Consider the following 22,989-nt stretch of genomic DNA (forward strand, 5'->3'; position numbering starts at 1 on the left):
GGAAGTCCTCACTTCTCTTTCCACCGCTGTTGTTCATGCTCCTTCTCTGTTTGGGGTTTGGGGGTGTGGGAATCAGATACACAGTTTGTCTTAGTTTCCTCGGTCGTGGTAACAGAGTAAAATGTAATAAAACTTTTGTATAAAATATTCATTTTCCACACTGGGGTGTTGTGGCAACCGATCAGGTGATTCCTAAAAATTGTTTCTTAGGATGCAAGTCTTAATTTCTTAAAGCTTATTTTCTAATAAGTTTTTTTCCAGTGCATCCACACATGCACGTTCAGGAGAAACACCACAAAAAAATCTTGCAAGGCAGACAGTGCTGGGGGTTTGGGCAGTGTACTTCAGTATACATGATGTCTGTATTACAGAGCATGTACTCTTTTTTGATATCTTAATAACCAAGCTGTTTTGCAGCCTACTGAGGATATGCTTCCCCAGGTATCAAAAACTCCATTTTCATCTCTTCATAAATACATATATTCCACAAATTGTCTGTCAGGTACCAGTGCTGAGATGGAAATGTAGCTTCTCTGCAGCAGTTAGATGCCCTCTGCATTTTCCAGTGCTTCACTGAGGTTTTTTGTTATTCAAGGACTCAGAACTGAATGAGTTAAGGAAGACAATTGAACTACTGAAGAAGCAAAATGCTGCTGCCCAGGCTGCCATCAATGGAGTCATCAACACCCCTGAGCTCAACTGCAAAGGTGAGAAGCAAGCACTACATTTAGCAACTGTGCAGTGCTCATGGGACTTCAGACCTCTTGGTGATAGCTGATGTAACCATCTGAGATGGGCTCTAGACCTCTTGGTGACAGCTGATGTAACCATCTGAGATGGACTCTGTCTCATGACCACACTCTAGTTGGTTGTTCTGGTATCCTGGGGATTTGAAGTGGGTGTCTGTGTAGGTAGTGCAGTCAATTCTACAGAAGTAAAGGCATGTTTTAGACAGGTGGGAAGGTGCTTTAACAAAGCATTTCTGCCTGCAGTGTGAGTTCACTGCATTTAAGCATTTAGTAGTTGTCCCGTGTAGACACCAATGTGGAGCAGGGGAGCTGAGGTCCCTGTTTCAGAGCTGTCAGGCACTTGGCTTCTTTTTCTTTGGTGTTCCCAGTCATTTCCAACATAAAGTATGAACACAGTCCTGTCTTACCACATTTCTTATACTTATCCCAGTAATTTATACTGGGACAAATTACTTAAGGAAAGTTTTGAAGGGTCTGGGTCTGAGATTGGCATATCTAGACAAGAAATAAGGATGAGCAGCACACTTTTGAAAGAGTGCATCCATTGGGGTAAGTAATTGTCAGAGTGCTTATTGCCCTAAATGTTTCTTCCAAGATTGCACGATTAATACTAAATATCAATTTTTTTTTTTCCCCTATTTTTGACACCACCTCCATTCCCATTCAGGACCTGGAGCTGCTCAACCCACAGACCTGCGGATCCGAAGGCAGCACTCCTCGGACAGCGTCTCCAGTATTAACAGTGCCACCAGTCACTCCAGTGTAGGCAGCAACATCGAGAGTGATTCAAAGAAAAAGAAGAGGAAGAACTGGGTGAGTGGATTTTACCAGATTGCATGAGGTTGATAAGAAATTGTCAGAACATGCACAGGGAAACCGAGCTCTTCAGCTCCTCCTTCCTCCCGTCACGCAACAGGTCAGCACAAGGACTATGCGCCGTGTAAATCCTGTGTAAACTCTTTTTTGAAGGCTTAATTGAGTCATAAGTGATGTGTATGCTTGTGTTGACTCTGCCTAGGATTGCATTCAAGCTTAACAGCCAAGAGGCCAGTCTTAAATTAGAAATAGCTGTCAAAGATCAGTTCTGGCTCAAAGTAATACAGTGTCCAACCCCTTGGGGAAAACTCGATGTCTGTCATTAAAGAGAAACAAATCCACAGTGAGAGATCTTTCTTAGATTGTGTTTTTTTTTCTTTTTGGCTCGTAGGGCTTTCCTTTAAGTGAACATGTTAAATGCCTCAAGAACCCTGTTTGAACATTACTGTGGAGTTCTTAAATTAAAAAATACTACCTTAAAAAAAATGTATTGTGATGGACATTTTGCATAATTTTGCAATACTTACCTTTCATTTTTCCTTCTTTGCTCCTCATGTACTCTGTACAAGGTACCCTGTACTGGAGGAAAGGTATATGCTATTCAACTCCATTTTGAATTAGACCATAACTGCCTTAGTGACCTAGTCTGATTGTAGTTTGGACTGAAGTCCTTAGATCCTTTCTTGTAGCCAGTAAAGCAATCTACCCCTTCCTTCCCACTAAATCTAAATCTCCCTGGATCTTGCAGGTATACAGACAGATCTGTATAACTATAAAATGTGGTTTGAGCTGGTAAAAGCTTGATTTGTATTTGCACAATATCCTCTCAGAAATGTTTATGAAACTCCTGAACTGTAAGAAACCATACCTTGGTTTTTAGTTCTTGGTTTTATTTCTCTTATCCCAGTGGATTAATTTTGATACATTGCCACCTCCCTCATAACAGCAGTATTTCCACTCTGCCCCTTAAATAATAGGTTGAATGGAGACAATGTCATCTCTGAATCTTTCTTGTGTGGGGTTATACTTTAGTTATAAGCTAAGTAAATTGCTGTAGCTTCTAAATGGCTAGCGAGTCTTAATCAGTAACACAAACCTTTTGTAATCATTAAGCCTTAGTTAAGATAAACACTTCTTAAATTTTTGCTTTAGCTTCTATTCTTTGTTATTGTAACCTAGTAGATATTATCCTACACCAGCCTACACTTCTCATTCATCAGAAGACTATTTTTAAAAAAGGTTAAGGAAACATCTCCTTATTACAAAGAGAAATAAATAAGTTTTTCATGAAGCAGAAGAAAGAGGACAGTATTTTTATGTTACTGAAAACGAGTGCATCCTTGCTGTGAAACAAAGATTAAAAATTAAATCAGTCATTTACTGAGAAAATATAGAAGCTGAGTCTGATTCATACATTGTTTATTCCACAAATATGGAGGAAGTTCTCAGCCAAAATCTTCATGTTATATATAGAAACAACACAGCTGTCTACTAAGGGCTGAAATACCAGATTTTCAACATTTCTCACCATAGGGGTCTTTGCCTAGCTTAAAAATAACTTTCAGCTCATATTAAGCCAGCCTGTTTACAACAGGTAATTTGTGATAGTGTTAAACAGTTTTCATAGAGTATCCTGAGTTGGGAGGGATGTGTGAGGATCGTCCAAGTCCACACCCGTGACTCAACACAGGGCAACCTAAAAGTTAAACAATATAGCTAAGAGCATTGTCCAAACACTTCCTGAACACTTAAGTGTTGAAGTGTAACTCTGGGATAACATTAGTTTAATTACATTGAATAGTCATTCTTTTTGTTGTCTGGAAAATGGCATTCACATTAAAAAAAAAAAGGTTAATTTAGTGGCAGGTATGTAGAGAAGATTCAGTCTTTTCAGTGGTGAAATGCCTGTTCCTGCAAGGGAAAACACAGTATTAACTTGGCTGTTAGCCAAAGCTTTCTGTCTGAGCTAAGGAGAAAATGTAATGTAAAGAGTTAAGAGATTTGGGTCTGGTGTCTCCCTCAAGTAACACAAAAAATGACCGGATGTTGTTTGAAACACCTGGTTTTGGAAAATGCAGGGTTCCACTTTTAAAGTAACTGTGGGTCTTTGCTGATTATTGGTCATGTTTGTCTTGAAATCCAAAGCTTCCCTTATCACTGGCTTTATCTGTTAAAACATGTCTTTTTTCCTTCCCCTGCTTCCCTTTGCTTGCGCTTCTTCCGGCAGGTCAATGAGGTAAGGAAGACCTACTTTAAACTATGGGATACAAAGCTAACCCACCCATGTCCATCACTAACCATTTCCACAACCTTAACCTTGTCTCAGCCACGTGACATTGTAGCTGCAAGTTGCTCTGACACCACTGTAAAGCTTGTTGCACCAAACAGAATTTGCTGCAAAATAGCTTAAAAATAGGAAGTATTGATATCCACTCCTGTTGACCTTATTAATCTCATAAAATAGTTAGGGGAAAAAAGCTTTTTTGTTCTTTTTTACTTGTATTAAAATATATGTATGGCTGTATCAGTTGGAGTTTTTGCATGTTAAGAGTTTTTAGTCTGTGGCTTTTTTATGTGTTTTCATTGTTAACAATGTGCCTACTGTTGTGGTCTTGTTATTGCAGTTACGCAGCTCCTTCAAGCAAGCTTTTGGTAAAAAGAAATCTCCCAAGTCAGCATCTTCTCATTCAGATATTGAGGAGATGACTGATTCTTCGTTACCTTCTTCACCAAAGCTACCACACCAGAACTCCACTGTGTCCACACCACTGCTGAGAGCTTCCCATTCCAATTCTCTGTAAGCGATTTCTTAATTTTAAAATAGAAAATAGAGGGAAAGGTGTCTTGCTGCATTGGTAGAGGATAGGAGAGATCTCACACTTTGGAGAGATACAGTATTTTCCATGGTAGCTTTACAGGACATCTCTAGGCCACTTCCCAGAAACAAGCAGAGGCAAAATGGACCCTACACCATCCCATCTCCTTTGGTTCCTGTGTTGCAGAATCTGCACATCTGTATAAGCACTACAGGAGTCTAACAGCTGTCCAGCTGTATGCACTGCTAAAAGCAGTTGTTCACCATGAGGCCAGAGCAGAAGACACAGTGGGCCAGACAGGACTGACCCATGGGTCAGGGCAGGTCTTTTGCCACTGATCAGTCCTGCTCCCAAGCATCACTTAGTTGCATCCCAGAGGGGCTGTGTTTTGCTAAGGGGTTTGAGTAGAATCATTAACCCTCTAGCAAAATAATGAGCAAAGATCACTTGTTCAACTACTGCCTATTTTGAATGTTCTGTACTCAAAGGATTTTAACAGGCAGAGGACAGAAAAGTTGGATTTATATATTCAGTGTATTAGAGATATGTAAGTTGACTCCCAACCCAGGACCTTTGCATTAGTGTCCAGGAAACCAAAAGTAATTGTATTGTTACTGCAGTATAATTTAGTATTTCATTGGGATTCTCTCTCAGCAGTAGATGCTGAGTATGAAGAGGATTTATAACCAGGGTGACCTTGAAGTGCAGAACTAATTGGATCTCTTGATGTTAATGAAACAGTCCAGGCCAAGTCCAGGATTTTGTTCTCTCTGTTGGCTAAGGACAGCACGTATAGTGCTAAGCTGCCATGATGAGTTCCCAATTAAGCTGACAAGTTCAGATTAAAGTAAGGATTTACTGGAAATCAAACAGCATGGTGTAGTGATGCAGCTGAACTAACAGTTTGTGCCTGGAGATGATAAGTGGGAGAGATGATCTCTTTCTCTTGTCTTCTCCCCAGCCTGGTCCTTCCCTTGCACTGGCTCTGCTGCTTCTCAAACAGCTCCACTGGGCCAGTGCAGCATGCTACATTATGTGACATTTACCCAAAACATGAACAGTACTTCTTCCCCAGGTTGCTGGGTTGGCTCAGTCTGGTCAGACTCTGATCAGAGGTCATGGGAGCAGCACATCTTGGAGCAGGCTGGGGAGGAGGACTGAGAAACAGATGTCCAAGCTATTGTATAGACTCGTCTGTGTGACCAAACCATACCATCCTGCTTTTGTTTGTATGAGCAGGAGCTGTAGCTGTTAAAGTCAGGAGTTCTGCTCTGCTGCCTAACTCGTGTTATGTGCATGGGAAGGTCACGGACAATCTTGAGGTTTCATTTCATTTTCACAGCCACCTGTGAAATAAATAATTGCCTTACCATGCTGTTTGGAGTCTAAACTCACATTTCAGAAGGTGCTTGCTAAAACAGATTTTATGTTAATTCTATCAGTAGCTTCATCATTTGAGTAGGATAAATATAGAAAGTGATAAGAGAGATTGTTGGGAGACAAATCCCAGGGAGCTTTATGACCCCATAGATGTCATGCAAAGCTTCCAGCCTGATTTCAGATCAAGTGCATTTAAGCACCCAGATTAGAAGTTCTGCCCATCACTTGTTTTCACATAAAAAGGTGAAAACTGTAGCCATAGTTGCCAGCTGTGTAATAGTGATGAAATGTTAGTAGCAGAAGAGAATCCCCCATTAATTTCTTTTAAAGCTTCTCCAGTCTCTTGAGCCTCGCTCAGTGAGTTTCTGGTGGCGGCAGCAAATTGTGCTTTAGAAATCTAAGGCCAGAAAATTATCAAGTGATGGTCCCATCCATCACCAGTCAAAATGCTGTGTGCATATATCTCATCTTGACACGAAAGCCAAAAGGCTGAACATGAGAAATGAGTAAATACGTGCACAGAGGGAAAGCTGAAGCACAGTAAAACTTGGGTTTTTTGGCTTTTTGGTAGGGAAGACATCTCTCATGAACCTGATTTAGGGAGAGACATTTTAGATGAGATCTCCCTCAATGCATACAGCTGTGTAGTTAATCTTTATATAGATACGAATGTGCTGAAATGTTACTCACCCAGAATATTTTTTTTGTCGGAGGAAGGAAGAAAAACGGCACCAAATTTTTTTTCAGCATGAGTTGCTTTAAAGCGAGGAGGAATTTATCATGCTTGAATAGGTGTAGAGTTCCAAAGCCCTCCAGAGCAGTTCAGGGAAACCCAGCTGTGCACACCTGGTGAGCTTTAAATCTGTCTGTAAACTCATCAATCTCCAACCAACCGCTGTTGCTGCCTGCACCCCCCTAATTTATTTAGATCTTGGCTTCAGAAGTTTTCCTTTATGGCAACTACCATGAAAAAAGGTGAAGGCTCTCTAAAAGTAGGTGACTTCCAGAATTCTGTTGTAGATGCTGATTAAAGAAAAATAACCTTCAGACATATTTTTTTTGTGTGTCTCTAATGTTTCCATGATCTGTTTAATAATCTGATTTATTGTTATCACTAATCCAATAAGCCAAAACTGTTGTCAGCTTCCTGCAGAATAGAAGGGTTTTATTCCTCCTTTACTAATAAGTGAAGCACCATGTGAAAAGTACCAAATGGTCTCGTTCAGTGTCTGGTTTTCAATCTTCTCCAGTATTTCTGAGTGCACTGACAGTGAAGCTGAAACAGTCATGCAGCTACGAAATGAGCTGAGGGACAAGGAGATGAAGTTGACTGACATTCGCCTGGAAGCCCTCAGCTCTGCTCATCAGCTGGACCAGCTCAGGGAGGCCATGAACAGAATGCAGGTGAGGAATAACCACCCCAAATACTCCAGTCTGTGCTGATGTGTTAAAGACTCACCAACCTGCCACACAGTAAAATCTGAAAAAGGGTGAAATGGAATTTTTAAATGCTTACTAAAAGTTGAGTTTAGCATTAGGCCAGTGTTAAACCAAGTCGGCTTGAACACGTGAATACTGCTGCTCTCAGCTCTGCAGCTTGTAACTGTTTCAACCCTAAAACCTATGGGGAGATAATTTTGTTGACTGTCAGCAACCCTGTAAAACTGTTCCCATGCTCTCTGCCTTAATTAGTTGCATTTCAATGTTTAGTGAATTCCCACAGATTTATGTTTTCTAGGATAGTTTGAGAAGTTTCATGGAAGGGACTTTGTAATAATTAAGATAATTAATTGAAATTTAAATATTCTGAAAATGGCATTTCTGCTCAAGTGTTGTTTATTTTTAAATTACTTATGTTGCTGTCTTTTAAGTATGTTTTCACTGTGCCATCTAACTCCTGACTTGTTTTTTCAAGAGTGAGATAGAGAAACTAAAAGCAGAAAATGATCGGCTGAAGTCTGAAAACCACGGCAGCTGTAGCAGGGCTCAGTCTCAGGTTTCCATTTCATCCTCTCCAAGACATTCAGTGGGTCTCTCTCAACACAGTTTGAACCTCACAGAGTCAACCAGTCTTGGTGAGTTTAATGAGAGAGGCTGTGGGCAGGTTTTATCCTGAACTTGGAAGATTTGGTTTGGTTAGCTATGGAAAAATGAAAGCCTGAAGATGATTAACAGTTGGGGTGTGGAAATATGTCAGGAGCTGGCACAGAGCCTTCTTTTTGTCATGGGTCTGCTACACCCTAGGCTGGAGTTGTCCAATTATGAACTCAGCTGTGAAGAGTCATGTTCAAAGCCATTTATTGGTGTACATTTGCCAGGGTCTGTAGGGTAGGAAGGAAAATACAGAGTAATTGACTAATAATTTTGAATGAGCTTCACTTTTTTTAAGTGATACTGGTATTTGGTGTGGAAGTCAGTAAACCTGCTTCTTGCATTTTACCTCGGGGTATGTGAAGTCCAGCTGTGTTGTGTTTGACCACAATAAACGTGGTGCCATAAACCAGAGTGGTCTTCATTGTTATTAAATAGAGCTGTGAAGTTGTTTTCTGTTCCCAGACATGCTGCTGGATGACACTGGAGATGGCTCTGCCCGCAAAGAAGGAGGCAGGCATGTCAAAATAGTTGTCAGCTTTCAGGATGAAATGAAATGGAAGGAGGTGAGTTGGGTTTTGACCCAAAATAGTTGGTTGGTGTTACCAGTCTAGTCACAGACAAGGCACTTGGCTCCCTCCCGCTTCCTTGGAACTGCTGAGAGCCAACACTGCCAATTCAGGTTGTCTCAAGGACTCACCTGCAATAGCTTTTTATTTTGCAGTTTCATGTTGGTGCCATCAGCGCAGGAGTGTTAGTTCAAGACCATGTGTCAGCAGTGTAGGTGATGACGTTCCAGTTTAAGCCTTTCAGTCATATCTCTGGAAACCAGGCCACTCTTTTGGTGTAAAGGAAGTTAGCAGACTGGATAAGCAAATTTACTGTAAAACTGTTTCTGTTGGACTTAACTGCTCACAGTCAGTGTAAGTCAGCACGTGGAAATGATTCCTTACATTTTAGCTGAACTTGAGGTTTGACCATAAAAATTAGGTTTTCTTCAGTTGAATGTTTCACAGTGAGTGCAGCTATAGAAAAATAGAAAAATGAGCTGCATTCTTGTTCTTTAATCTGCCATGGGAATCAGAAACAAAATTATCAACTAAAATCCTGTAATTTAACAAGCATAACACAGAAGTTGTTATATATAAATACATATAGAAACCTTTGTGTATAACTAATTATACGTATAACCATGTATAATTTAGATAGATAGATTTCTGTGCCCACAGCAGCATTTCTAGAAGTAGGATACAGCTTTCAAATGTTTAATAGAAAAGAAGTTTTATATAGTGTTTAGAATTCACCATATAGGGTGGTAAAGATGCACCATAATTTAAACAGAGCATACAAAAAAAAAAAACCAAACCTAACCCCAAAAGCCAACCATTTAATTACATTAAACAGACTTGTCTGATACAGAAGTATTTAGATTTATTTTGATTCTTCAGATGTATTCATTAACTGCAGTTCCCATTTCTGTGCACTTAGGATTCGAGGCCTCGGACTTTTCTCGTCGGGTGCATTGGGGTCAGTGGCAAGACCAAGTGGGATGTTCTGGATGGGGTCGTACGACGGTTGTTCAAGGTCAGTGAGCACAGTTGGCTGGGTGCTTGAGGTCCCCTGCCAGATTTGGAGGGTACCAGGCAGCAGGTAACGTGCTGTGGTCATCACTGTTGTGGCACAGAGCTCTCATGCCGCCTGACTTGCCGTGTCCCTTTGTCACCCCAGGAGTACATCATCCACGTGGACCCCGTGAGCCAGCTGGGGCTGAACTCAGACAGTGTTCTGGGCTACAGCATTGGAGAAATCAAACGCACCAGTAGTGCAGAGACACCTGAGCTGTTGCCCTGTGGCTACCTAGTTGGAGAAAACAACACTATTGCAGTTACTATCAAAGGTAATTGCTCTTGACCTGTCTGTTGTAGTTCTTACTGATTACAGTTTTATCAAAGCCTGCTGTGTCAAGAAACTTCCAGGACTAGAAACTTCTCATTGTGATTCTTTTTCCTATCCCTGCCTTTTATTTACTGGTCCCTCTATTTTCATTTGATAAAGACAGCACTTAGAGTATGCTAACTCTATGAACTCTGCAAATTCTCAACCTGTAACAGCAGGAGTAATGACACACACAGCAGTTTTCTCCACATATCTTGAACTGACACCTGGAGTTGTCCTGGAGAAGACCTCACACCACAAGGGACGTAGTGGAGTTTGAGCAGCAACATACCTTTCAAATGAGTAAAGCCTCAGAATTTCATTACCTCTTTGTAACAGCTGTAGTTGTTATTTGCTTCATGCAGAGTAAAAAAAATGCTTGATTTGGCTTGCCTGGTTGGTGTCACTGAAGAATTCCTCCTTAGGCACCAGTAAGGAGGGATCCCAGAACTCATGGAACACCTTAAAACCTGGATTTTTTTCAAAATGTACTGTTTTGAGAATTCTCATCCATTTCATTATATCATACTGATAAGAATTTAGTGCTTACATTTCTCGGTGATTTCTCATTTGCTTTCTCACAAAACATCTTTATATGAAAACTGTGAAGGGAAAAAATCCCCAACTGCTGCATTTTGAATGGACTTCAGTTTGCTCAGTTACCCCAGTGAAATCTCGAGCACAGATCTGCATACAGATGGTGTAGAGTATTTGAGAGCACTGCCAAACACTGCAGCTCAGCTTTGAAATTTGGCTGTGACATTTGATGAAATCAGTTTGATTTTTCAACATTGGTGTAAAACATCAAATTACCTTCAGTAGCAAATCAGTGGGTAGGGAGACCAAATAAGCCATGAAATATCTCTGTGTACTGAGACTTGATGTGAGCACAGGGCATTTTGCTTGTTTAGAATACATTGTGCAGTTGTAAATCCCAACTGAGATAACACTTAAGGTCTAGATGTATCTGTAGAGCTGCAATCTGCTTTACATTTAACTTACATGGGCTTCACTTGGACTTTGAAGGTTCATATGTGATAACAGTTTGCAATAAATCAGATGTGTATTTAATCAATTTATGGAAAATCACTTACACCTTTGTGATATAAAGCTGCCTGTATAAATATTGACTATTCCAAGTAACCATTGAGGTGCAAACGTTTCTCCGTGCGTTCTGCCAGCTTCCCTTTCTGCTGTTTGTTTTGAAGCACTGTGTATTTTCCCTGAGCCAATTCTGCCTAAAGTGACTGCTGACGTTGCGTAAATGCTTATCAGGAGGAATTTTGTGTTAGCAGAGATAACTATCAGCATACAGAGAAAGGGTTTAATTACAAGCCTTTGGGAAAGTGGGGGGAGTTGATGATAGCTCTTTTTTTGTCTAGTGATTCAAAAGTAAACAGGTAAGTTCTGGATGGATGCGTGGCGAAATACTGTAAAATGGATGGTTTGTGTGTGAGAATTGTGGCCTGGGAAAAGTTGAATTATTTGATATTCAACTTTCATAGGGACTTAGACACCATAAGGTGCAGCTGAGTACTCTGAAAACACAAAGCTGGAAGAGAATCCAGTCTAAGCCCACAGGTCACTTCTGCCTGTGTTTTACCAGCTTTGCATGTGCTCCTTTTGACCATGGTGGGGGTATCAGAGTGGGGAAGGGGTTTATCTCTGCAGTCAGAAACAGCGTGGTCAGGTCAGATGGAAATCTGCTCTTTTTAAGTGTTATTTTAGGAGCTTTTCCTGTTGTTCCTGGGCCTGCGTACGTTAAACTCATATTTTTTAGTTATCCAATTTGACTGGTCATTTCAGCTAATGTTGTTCAAACCCTGCTAACTGGACTGCTTTGAAGCATTGCAACCACTTAGTTAAAAAAAAAAAAAAAAGAAAGCAATTTGGCTAAAAATTGAGAATCCCTCTGAATGATGACTTGTTCCTTGTTGCAGGTGTCTGTGAGAACAGTTTGGATGGGCTGGTGTTTGAATCCCTGATCCCAAAGCCCATCCTGCAGCGTTACGTCTCTCTCCTGATGGAACACAGGAGAATTATCTTATCTGGCCCCAGTGGCACGGGCAAAACCTACCTGGCAAACCGTCTCTCCGAGTACATGGTCCTCAGAGAGGGCAGGGAGCTGGCTGATGGCATTATTGCAACCTTCAATGTGGACCATAAATCCAGTAAGGTGAGGACACAGAAATCATCTCTGCGTAATTAATGCTACCATGTGTCAAAAATGAGAGACTCCTTTATTCATCCACCAAAAGCTGATTTTGAATTTGCCTTTCTTTTTAAAGCATTGTGTTAGTCCTGGAGGGAACAGTATTTAAGGTTTTCAGAACTGCAGAGTCATCTGCTTATGGGTGTGTATTGAAACACCCAAAGGTGTCATGAGTTTCAAGTGGTGAGGAGCCTGAGAATTGCCCAGGAAGTTAAAACACCTGCATGAAATCCCCCACAAGTTAAGCAATCCCTATTGCACGTGGGCATTCTTCCAAAAACCCTCAAATGCATCTCTAGGCTGTTAAGAGTTTCTGCAGCTGCAAGTATCAGCAGTTGTGATCTGCACATGCTGGGTTTAGAGTGGCTGTTGTCCAGACATATTCCTGCACCAGTAAGGCATGTCTCTGCTTTTTTGTGTGTTGCTGGTTTTGCTGAATATACCTCCAGTGAATGTGTAGATTAAAGGGGAAAAAAAAGAGGGGGGGGGGAGGGGGAAACCTGTGTATTTGATGGCCTTAGGCACGTTTTCCACTGGAGGAAAGGGATGGTAGGGATGGTTGAAATTGTGGTTGTAGGCCACTGGTATAATTTCAAACATGCTATGGGATAAGTGCTTTAAAGCTGCTGACAGCATTTCAACCACACCCAGCGGCAGCACCACAAGGTCATCTTTCTTTCGTGGCATTACTGAAGACATCCAGATTTGGCCTCCACCAAGGGATGCTTTATTCCAGATGAATTTTATTGACTGTATTTTGACAGACAGTTGCAAGAAGATACAACAAACCTTGTTGCAATGCAGAGTGTGGTTTGGGGTATGGAGTGTTGAACAAGTTCCTGAAAAGAAAGGAAAAATACATTTCAGACCTCTGATTGGGACAGCACGAATGAGAGGAGACAAACCAAATGACAAAGTCTTACCCCCTTTCAGCCCTGATCTCACCCAGTACTTCTGATACAGTATTTGAATCTTCAGCATAACCTACAAAATAAATAACCCAACATTCTTCTGTTTTCTCATGGAAAAGGTGCTCATCTGTAAGATGGTAGGCTCTTTTGCTTTAGTTTTCATGGTAAAGACAGTAGCTTATTTACCTTAAGTAGATTTTCAAGGAATGTGATGAAAATTCTGTTCTTATTTGTTTTTCTTTTCTTTCTATGTGCTTTGTAGGAGCTCCGCCAGTACCTGTCCAACCTAGCAGACCAGTGTAACAGTGAAAATAACGCTGTGGATATGCCTCTTGTCATCATTTTGGATAATTTGCATCATGTTAGCTCCCTAGGAGAGATCTTTAATGGACTTCTAAACTGCAAATACCACAAATGGTAAAGAAATCATAATCAGAACACATCCCAGATTTCAATACTGTTGTCAGACCACTGCTGTTGCAAAATGGGATCACAAAACCAAACTCGAGATTGGCCAAGTGGGCCGAGATGTCCAGACCATCCGTATCATTGACAGCACTTCAGAGCTTTTCTTCTTTATTAAAATGATCAGTTCCTCTGAAAACAGTAATAGACAAGCAGCAGAGAGTTTGGGGAATTTGCATTTCATTAATTGAATCAAATTTCATTTACATAATTTAGGATCTTCAGTACTAAAAAATCCCATTTTTAGTGCAAGATCCAGCTTTGAGATTTCAGGTTTCCTTTCAAAATTTGATGTTCTCAGAAGTCAGATTCTCAGTAGAGAACCCGGTTACAAGTAACTACAAAAACCTTCTTTGACAAAATAGATTTAAATCACTTTTTCTAATGTTGACATCTTACTAAAAAGTTGTTTTTCAAAATTTACAAGTTTGATCTGCCTGATTTTCTTTTTTTTTTTTAATAGTCCTTACATTATTGGCACAATGAACCAAGCCACCTCCTCAACACCTAATCTTCAACTCCACCATAATTTCAGGTACTGTTTATTCATGTTTCTTATTTATGTTTGTGGGCTGGCAAAGGAGTAATGGCTCCTGAGTCATCTGAAATTGTTTTTATCAGCTGAAATAGCAAACTGAGAGAGAAATACCATTCACTACTAGTTGCTGCCCTGACACGCAGCTTTGTTGGGATGCTGTTATTAAAGCAACTACAGCTCATAAAACTTTCCATTTTCAGAGGATTGGTAAGATCCTCTAACAAATTTTAAAGTATAATAGCAAAGCAAATACTGGATGAGAAATAAGCTGAAACAATATACAATAAAAGTTGTTTCATCTAGTGAACTCATCATTCCCAAATAATTTTTGCTAACATATGTAACTGGGATTAATCCATTTTAATCGTGCTAGTTATCTAGAAATAATAAAAGAAATTTAGCCCAGAACAGGTATATTCAGTAGTATGAAAGAGAAATAATGGGCATTTCTGCTTGTTGTGCCATAGGTGGGTGCTCTGTGCTAACCACACTGAGCCAGTCAAAGGCTTTCTTGGCCGTTTCCTGAGGAGAAAACTAATAGAAACAGAGATCAGTGGCAGGATGAGAAATGCAGAGCTGGTTAAAATTATTGATTGGATTCCCAAGGTCTGGCAACATCTGAACAAGTTCTTGGAGGCTCACAGCTCCTCTGATGTTACTATTGGTAAGTGCTCTGCCTCTGTGTCCAGACATATGTAAACGTGTGATTTCTGTATCCCTGGATATTAGATGTATTTTTAAAATTTTCTTGTGCTGTATCAGGTAAAAAAGGTTTCTTTAAAAACCTGCTTCTAGGTGGCAGTGTACTTTGAGGCAAGCTGTACAAGTTTTTAGACTTTTTTTAACCTTTTCTACGAAAAAGAAAATTCTAAATCTTGGGTGCAAACTGTGTTATGAAATCCTGTTAATTGTTCTTGCTTTGAAGGCTATAGTTTTTCAAGTTGATTCAGAGGATTTTTGAGCTCTCACAGTGGGAGCAGTTCACCAGATAGCCACTTAGGTTCTCTCAGCCTTGGCTGCTTTCTCCAGAGAACTGGAATTTGTTGTTTGATCCTATTTTGAGGCATATCGTGATCATGGTTTGAGTGTAATGCCTGAATTTCTCTTTCCAGGTCCACGGCTCTTCCTCTCCTGTCCAATAGATGTAGATGGTTCTAGAGTTTGGTTTACTGACTTGTGGAACTACTCCATCATCCCGTATCTTCTGGAGGCAGTTAGAGAAGGGCTGCAGGTGAGCAGGCAACAGTTAAATATTGTAGGTCTCAAATGGTATCTGTGCAGAAGGCAACACAGCTTTGGACAAAACTGACTAACAGCTACATTTTCAGTAGATGTAACTTTGCACACTGAATACCTCCATGTCTGTGAAGAGTAAATAAATTGTCATTAATTTCAGGCAGAATTATTCTCTTCAAAGGGTTTTGAAATATGGAGTGAAAGCACTAAATGTCCAGATGACTTTTTTTTTTTTTTTTTTTTTTTTAAAATATTGATGCCAAACAACTGACATTTTCAGTGGGGAGAATGAGACACTCAAATATCCTTCAATAATCTGTTCCAGAAGAACACCTTAAAATTGCACTATGCGTCTGAAAAATATGTTTGTGGTTGTTAACTTAGTTATGCACATTTTCCTTCCTAAAGGAAATCTTTCAACAGAGGAGGAACAAAGCTGTGTGTGGAGAGAAACATATTAACGAGTGCCAGGATCAGTACTGGTGACATTTTAATTACTTCTCAGTCTACAGGATGAATTTTTTAGTAGATTGGCTCATAATTCTTTCAGAGGCCATAGTAGAATAATTTCTGATTGCTTTTTCTTAGTAACTGATTCATAATCGAGCAATTTGGAAAGTTTTAAGCATTGCCATGCAACTCTTAACATCTTAGTCTGTGTGACTGTAAAGCTCACTGGAATTAGGAGGAGGCTTTGACAGAGAATTCCTGTGGATTTCCCATGCAACTGTGGCAAAAAGGGGCTTTTTTATTCTTTGATTCTCTGTTGACAGAACAAGCACAGCAGCATGTACTTTACAAGACAGTTTTGGAGATACGATAATCGTACATCAGTAAATTCTGGGCATTGTGTGCAAGCTAAACACAGGATCACACACAGAGGAGGAAGAAGGTGGATCACAGCCAGAGTCTGGAAACAGAAAAAGGGCTCAAGGTGTAGAGCATAGGGAATTACAGCAATGCTTGTGTTTTGCTAAGAGGATAAAATGCTGTTTTGAGGACAAAAGCTATAATTTCATCTGATACAGGTAGGAAGAGGGTGGTACTTGTGTATGTAACTCATTAGAAAAGTAAAAACACAAAAAGAAAAGACCTCGTTTGTTTTTGGATGACTCTGGTAGACTCATGGACATGCCATTTTCCTTGTGTCTAAGAGTACAAAACACACAGAGGAACTTTGCCAGTAACAGAACAGGAGAACCCTTTTACATAAAGCTTCCTATAAAGAAAGGTAAGGGGACCAAATAATCTTTTTAACCTAAAACAAGAGAAAGGAAAGCTTGTGGCTTTGTTTCCTACTGAAATGGAGAAAACTCACTCACAGTGATGCTTGGGCTCCTTGTACTTCATTTTGAGGCCCTCATGTCGCTGATTAGATGTGGAAGGCATTGAAAAGTTAGTCACGGAAGTGAAGAGAAAGAAAAACAATTAATAAACCCATCTTTTTAGTTGCTTGTTATGCCTACTTTGGTTTTGCCACCTTTCCTTAGGTTGTTGGAATGGTATCTGTTCCAGGTGTAAGGATTTCAGTTACTCCCTTGATGCTTTAGAGTTCTATGTCCACTCAGTCCCATTACCCTGTATCCCACTAATTCATTTCCATTTAAATAGCTTTTAGTGGATGGATAAGAATAAGACTTGAGTACTTGAAGTGTAGCCAGAGTTGTGCTGATTAACAAGCTAGTGCTAGCAATGTGCATTTCCTTTTGGCTATTTTCTTACCCCCACACCCACCAAGGCCCCTCTGAGGACACATCTCTGATGAAATTGCCTGCCAGAAGGGAAGGGTGGGCTACTGATTTATTCCCATCTCTGTGGATCCAAACTGAACTATTTTTGTATTTCTGTTTCTCATTTAGAGAGCTATTTTGAGTCAAAGACAAGCAAGCCAAAGGGATCCTTGCAATAATTGCTTCCGTTGGAGCCGAGTTTTTGTTTTTCAAAACAGGGATGTGAAAATTAGAGGGTTATATAAAACCCCAGTTCTTCCTGCTTGGTATATTGATACAGAATGCAGCTCCAGCAAAAAGAGGACCCAGAGAGCCCCTGTGGCTTTCTGCCACTGTCAGTCATGCTCCAGTCGTTTCTCTGTGGTGGTTTGTGAAAGCAACACAACCCATTCAGGCCTTCATAGCTCCCTAGGAAGTGTGCAGGTGAAAGGCATGGACAGAACTGGGTGCTGTGGAGGGAATCGTGACTTGGTCATTCCCTCTCTCACCTGCTGAGGACATGTTTCTCATCTATTGAAATGGTAATTTTACTTACTAGAGAGTTCCAGAAACAAGCTAAAATCCACACAGACCTTCTAGGGAGCAAAAGCGTATGAAAAATACAAGATCCTCCCTACTTGGCACATATTGCTGTAAATTTGAGAACAAGATTAAAATAGGAGCTCTGGTTTATCACAGCTTGAAGATATTACGCTGGGAAAGTAATATCCTGCAGCAGCAGGGTGAAGAGTGGCTGTGGAAGAGGCTGGGTTTAAGATGGCCTAGCACCATCTGCTGGCACCTCCATGCTGGGCTGGGACTCGCTCAGTTCTGCTTCAGGATAGAGCAGATAGTGGTATTTAGAGGAATTTAATACTTTGTGCGTGCAAAAAAAGAAAGCCACAAAAAAAAAACCCAAAAAAGAATAAATAGCAGTGAGGCAAGTGAGGTAGTCTTAGGTCCATCAGGAAGCTGATGAATTTCTTTGTTAGGCCATGGCTTTTCCCCCTGCATTGTGCAGGAGACCTCTCTGAACTCAGAATGCCAAGAATAAACTCCAGTTGCTGAAGGATATTTGGTCTGAGATTTATAAAGCAGAAGTAAAAATTTTCAAGTTGCTTCAAGTTGTATGTATGCTTTCAAAAGTCGTGTGGCATTAAAATCAGTTTATTATTGAAGTAAGGCAAATTTAACCAAATATGACAAGAAGAATATATTGAGATTCAGTAACACAACCTGTTCAAAACAGAAAAATAGAGCCAGCCTATTGAAATAGGAACACAACCAAAACCAGATCCTGCTGGTGCTCTTTCGTAGTTGGATGCAAAGAAATTCCCCTGCCTTGAACCTTCTGCCATGACATCCATCATTATTGCCTGATGACACATCTCATGTTTACTCCTACACATTCCACTGCCAGCAGCCCCAATGACAGCAGAGGTCACTGAGGCAGCTGCTGGTGTGATCCAGGTGTCAACATCCATGGCTCCTTTGGTGTGTTGACTTCATTAACTTCATTGATCTCCATTTCTTCAGCTGGTGCCAGGAGGGCACTGCAGCCTCAGAGGAGGTGGTCAGCCTCTTCCAAATCAGTTGCCCTTAAAAACAGCTAAAACTGTATGTCATTAGGGTACAGGAAATCTTACTTATTTTTGTCCAGCCCTGCTTGCAAGTGTTTTCTGCATTCCAGGACTCCTGGCACGTTCATTTTGGTCAGGTGGGCACTGAATGAAATGGTTGGCTAAGGAATGGTTTGCATGTTTTTGTGCTTTTCCAGTTGTATGGGAGGAGAGCGCCCTGGGAGGATCCAGCTAAGTGGGTGATGGACACCTACCCCTGGGTGGCCACCCCACAGCACCACGAGTGGCCTCCTCTGCTGCAGCTGAGGCCTGAAGACGTGGGCTTCGATGGCTACTCCATGTCACGGGAGGGCTCAAGCAGCAAACAAGTTCCAGTGAGTGATGCTGAAGGAGATCCTCTGGTAAGCTCTCCTTTTTGAATTGGCCAAAGCACCCCGTTTCCCTTGTCTCTAGGAGTTAGAAATGGGAACAAACAAGTAGGACAGTTGAGGAGTGACTAGAAGTTTTACAACGAGAAGACACCTAGTCAGCTTGGGGGATGCATTCACACAGAGAGCTTGTACAGTTTTGCAAGAGAAATGTTGGCAGAAGCTTTCCAGATTCATTTGTTGAATATATTTTGACATTTTGAGCTTGAATCTAATGCCAAATACCCATTTCCTTCCAATGGGGAACAGATACTGAAACTGCTGTGCAAACTGTGAATGCCTTGGAGCTGTTCTGTTGAGGTGTACCTTCTTCTGGACAGTTGAGAGTCTAGAACTTGCATTACAGTTTCCACTAGCTCATATGTACATAAGCAAATATCAATCTAGATATTAGGATACCTGTTTTTTTCTCATTTGACAGATCTGCCCGCATTGCCATGGGTCAGAGCAAGAGAGGGGTAGGATGCTTGCAGGATTCTGTCCACAAAAGGCTGTGGACTTAACCCTTTGATCTTCTCATTCTCACCTTTACAGGAAGAGCATACTCTTCATGAGCAGCTGGTGTGCTACTAGAACCTGTTCTAGAGCTAATGCCTCTTGTCAGAGACTCAGTATTGATCACCCTGGTTGTCTCTTCCTTTCCTTTTGTTACTCACTGGCAGGATGAATGCTAGCGTAGCTTTCACACAGAGCTGATCATTTTTTTTTAACCGTAGAATACAAATAAAGGTGAACTTCTGTGCCTTTGCAGATGAACATGCTAATGAGACTGCAAGAAGCAGCCAACTACTCCAGTCCCCAGAGTTACGACAGTGACTCTAACAGCAACAGCCATCACGATGACATCCTTGATTCATCTCTGGAGTCCACGTTGTGATCTTCCTCAAATAGAAATAGGTTGTTGTGATAATTGCTCTCCCACTTGGCAAGAACTCTGATCACAGACTCATGAGAAGAACACGTTATTGGGCTGGGATCTCAGTATTAGAGCTTCAAGAACAACAAGACACTTAGAGTCAGTCTTGAACCTGGGTGCAGGCAACCCAAGCAAACTTTGTATTGTTTTTTTTTTTGACAATAATAAGAACTGCACTATTCCTTTGTTTTCTTCTGTTCAGTTGCTGTAAGCTCTCATGCCTAAGATACTGAAGATGTTAAAAATAATCATCATTATTTAAAGTTGAAGGGTGGGGGGACAACTTCACAGCTATGAAGCAAACAGCTTTGTGCCATGTACTGTCTGGAAGGAGAGGGGAGAGGAAATTTTTGCCTATGCTGCTTCTGACCAAACACATTTATGTGAGGGCTGGACTTTTACCAATCAGCTTTGAGGATTAAACTCAGCTTCATATAGTTCTGGTGCTATAACAATGTTGCTTGCCTTGGTAATAATACTCAGTAAAGGCAAAGCTGCAAAACAGGGAAGTTTGAATAAATATCCAAAAAGAGAAAAAAAACTACTAAGAAAAAGCGCCGCTCTCCTTGCCAGTCTGAGACCTTGGCTTGCTTTCATCGTGTGTTTATAAAGAGATATATATAAATAGGAATATATTAAAGTATATTTACGGTCTGAACAAATCAGGTTTTTTCAAACACTGTGTAACAATCAATCCTACTCCGGGTGAAAGATCAGGTAGCCCTTTGCTGGTCAGGGCCTGATTCTCTTCCCACTCACCATCGGTGTAACCAGCTCTGTTGACCTCAGTGGTGTTACACCTCATCCATCCCCAGCGAGGAGAGAGAAGCCAGGGGCAGGGCCATGCCTCCTGGAGTCCCACAGCTCCAGAGGGCCTTTGACAGTGCACAGGCTGTACACAGAGGGGAACCACACCCCTGAAAAGGGATGAGTCAGGCTTTCAGTTTTTAACTCTTGCCATGAAATGTTACAGCCGTTTTGCTAGAAGCCTTGGGTTTTATTCAGAGTTTTCGTTCCCATCAGCACAACCATAAATGGGTTCATTAAAACTCAGCTCCGTGATGGTTCCAGTGCTACTCTGGTGACAACATTTACTTCCATGACATTCTTTTTTAATTGAAAAAATAAATAAGTAAAGATAGTATTTTAGCAGTATTCAGGTCTGGAAAGGAAAAGGAGGGAAGGCACTGCGTCTCTCCAGTGTAGCTGGGCCATGCTTTTGAGTTTTGGCAGAGCTGTGAACCTGGTTTTATTTCTCCTCCTCTTTGAGCGCACACACCTACACTGTCAGTGTTCAGGCTTGTACTTCTGCTGGGGAACAAGAACACCTCCCAGAGGATTGCACTTTGCTTTGCACGGAAGCCAACACCTGCAGCACCACCACGTCAGGCAGACCTCAGCAGAAGCATCACCCCTCGATGCCGACCCGTGCGAGCCCCTCCAGCTGTCATTTGGTGCTGACTTTTAAAGTGATGCCTTATTTTATACTAATTGTGTTGGAGTCAATTAGTGCTGCATATTACAGGATTTTATTTAAAGAAACAGGGCTAAAGTCATCTCTTGGAATATCATAAGATGCTGTGAATATTGTTTGTATGAGATACTAGAATCTGTTGAAATGTGACAAAAAAGGAGGGAAACGAGAGAACTTTTCAGGTTCATATCAATCTGCAGCTGAGACATCACTGAAGAGCTGTTGTATCCATGCAGGAGAAGAAAACAAAAAGCTTTTCAACTCTAATAAATGCTGTCGTAAATAAATTACAGGAATATGCTGGGTTTTGATGTACAGAAAGAAAACTTGCTACAAACAGTTTTGTAAGAGCTTGTGGGCTTGAAGTAATTGAACAGACAAGTTCATGTTTTGTGACTCAGCTTGAGAGGATCTTTTTATTATTATACCTCATGACTTTCTGTAACATAACTGTACTTTGTCTTACTGAGCTGATCTCGAGTTGGCTCCTGTTACAACTTTTAAGTGCTGATGACTTTTTTTTTTTAAGGAAAAAATATTGTAAAAGAAAAATTTAAATATTTTAATGATGGGAAGAGCTTGGTGGTGTTACTTGTTTTAACCTTATGAACTCTATTTCATTGTTTCACTGAATGAAATACCAAGGGTTACTCAGCCAATGTTCCTAATCCAGTTCTTGGTACTGTAAAAATGGGATAAATCTGTGTGGAATCAATACATAGCATGCTGATAATGACTTTGAGAGAGGTTAATTTTTCCAGTAGTCTTGACAATTCTGCTTCCCAGCACTGACCTTACCTGCTACTACTGTGAATTTTGGTACCTGATCCCCCAACTGAATCCATGCAGATCGAGCATGTGCCTGTAAAAAATCCAGTTGCAGGGCTAGGGCTTTAAATGGACTTAATATTCTAGAAAATGTCTCAGTTCACTGTACTGAGTGCTGTAAGACATGTTTAAAATGATGTTTTATTTGTGGGGAACGGGGTTGGGGGTTTTTTCATTTTTAATCCTGTGCTTAAGCTCAGGAAGGAATTTCTGGTTTATTTTTTACTGCCACTAGCTTGGCTTACAGTGAGAGGCGATTTTGAGTAGGCTAGTCCTGAGCATCACAATATTCAGTGTCTTTTCTAGGCTAGTCCTTCTGAGCATCACAATATTCAGTGTCTCTTCTGCAACTTCGGGAAGCAGGGTTACCTGTTGTGCACACGTCTTAGTTCTGATCAAGACTTTTCATAGATCTAAGTCTTTCTTCAAGTGACTTTGTTCTCATTTAAGGCTTTTTCAAAACACTTCCTTTTTTTTTTTTTTTTGCCTTTTTTCCTTACAAAGTTGGCTTGTTTAAAAAAAAAAAAGATATCAACAAGAAAGAAATGCAAGATTCTATGCAACATTCGTGTTGAGTTAAAAATTGAAAGTATAAACCATATTCTTTCCTTCACAACTGCCAAGAATGATACAGGCCATAAATGAGATGTGGTTTATTTGGGGAGGGGGAGGGAGGGGGGGTTCTTTAGCCTTTTTGTACATTTTGGAAGAAGCAAACTGATGTTTCATTGTTGATGCTTAACTTCGATATTATGTGTATGAAATCTCGTCTAAATGTGGCAATTTTCTTTCAAGGAAAAAAATATACAAAAACAAAGCAAAAAAAAAAAATCTTTCTTTGTTGGTATTAAATGGAAGGTTGCTGTTTTGATCTAGTCATTTCCAGTGGAACAGTTTATGAAATA

At 40.6% G+C, this 22,989-nt stretch overlaps 1 protein-coding gene across 1 annotated transcript in view; it reads left to right on the forward strand.

The window, feature by feature from the left end:
• NAV2 (neuron navigator 2) overlaps positions 1 to 20,313 on the forward strand; it is a gene marked incomplete at its 5' end in the record, with an annotated part of 49,968 nt that extends 29,655 nt beyond the window's left edge. The window contains 16 exons of the mRNA XM_008942673.1: positions 596 to 707; positions 1,417 to 1,562; positions 3,793 to 3,801; positions 4,190 to 4,362; positions 7,012 to 7,165; positions 7,677 to 7,836; positions 8,318 to 8,418; positions 9,341 to 9,436; positions 9,581 to 9,749; positions 11,728 to 11,963; positions 13,173 to 13,327; positions 13,839 to 13,910; positions 14,381 to 14,577; positions 15,026 to 15,144; positions 18,636 to 18,839; positions 19,618 to 20,313. Coding sequence (XP_008940921.1) covers positions 596 to 707; positions 1,417 to 1,562; positions 3,793 to 3,801; positions 4,190 to 4,362; positions 7,012 to 7,165; positions 7,677 to 7,836; positions 8,318 to 8,418; positions 9,341 to 9,436; positions 9,581 to 9,749; positions 11,728 to 11,963; positions 13,173 to 13,327; positions 13,839 to 13,910; positions 14,381 to 14,577; positions 15,026 to 15,144; positions 18,636 to 18,839; positions 19,618 to 19,743 — 2,229 coding nt within the window. The remainder of the gene's footprint in view (positions 1 to 595; positions 708 to 1,416; positions 1,563 to 3,792; positions 3,802 to 4,189; positions 4,363 to 7,011; positions 7,166 to 7,676; positions 7,837 to 8,317; positions 8,419 to 9,340; positions 9,437 to 9,580; positions 9,750 to 11,727; positions 11,964 to 13,172; positions 13,328 to 13,838; positions 13,911 to 14,380; positions 14,578 to 15,025; positions 15,145 to 18,635; positions 18,840 to 19,617) is intronic.
• Between the last annotated feature and the right edge of the window lie 2,676 nt (positions 20,314 to 22,989).

This window comes from Merops nubicus, unplaced genomic scaffold (assembly GCF_000691845.1).
Source record: "Merops nubicus isolate BGI_N331 unplaced genomic scaffold, ASM69184v1 scaffold20646, whole genome shotgun sequence".
Taxonomy (NCBI): domain Eukaryota; kingdom Metazoa; phylum Chordata; class Aves; order Coraciiformes; family Meropidae; genus Merops; species Merops nubicus.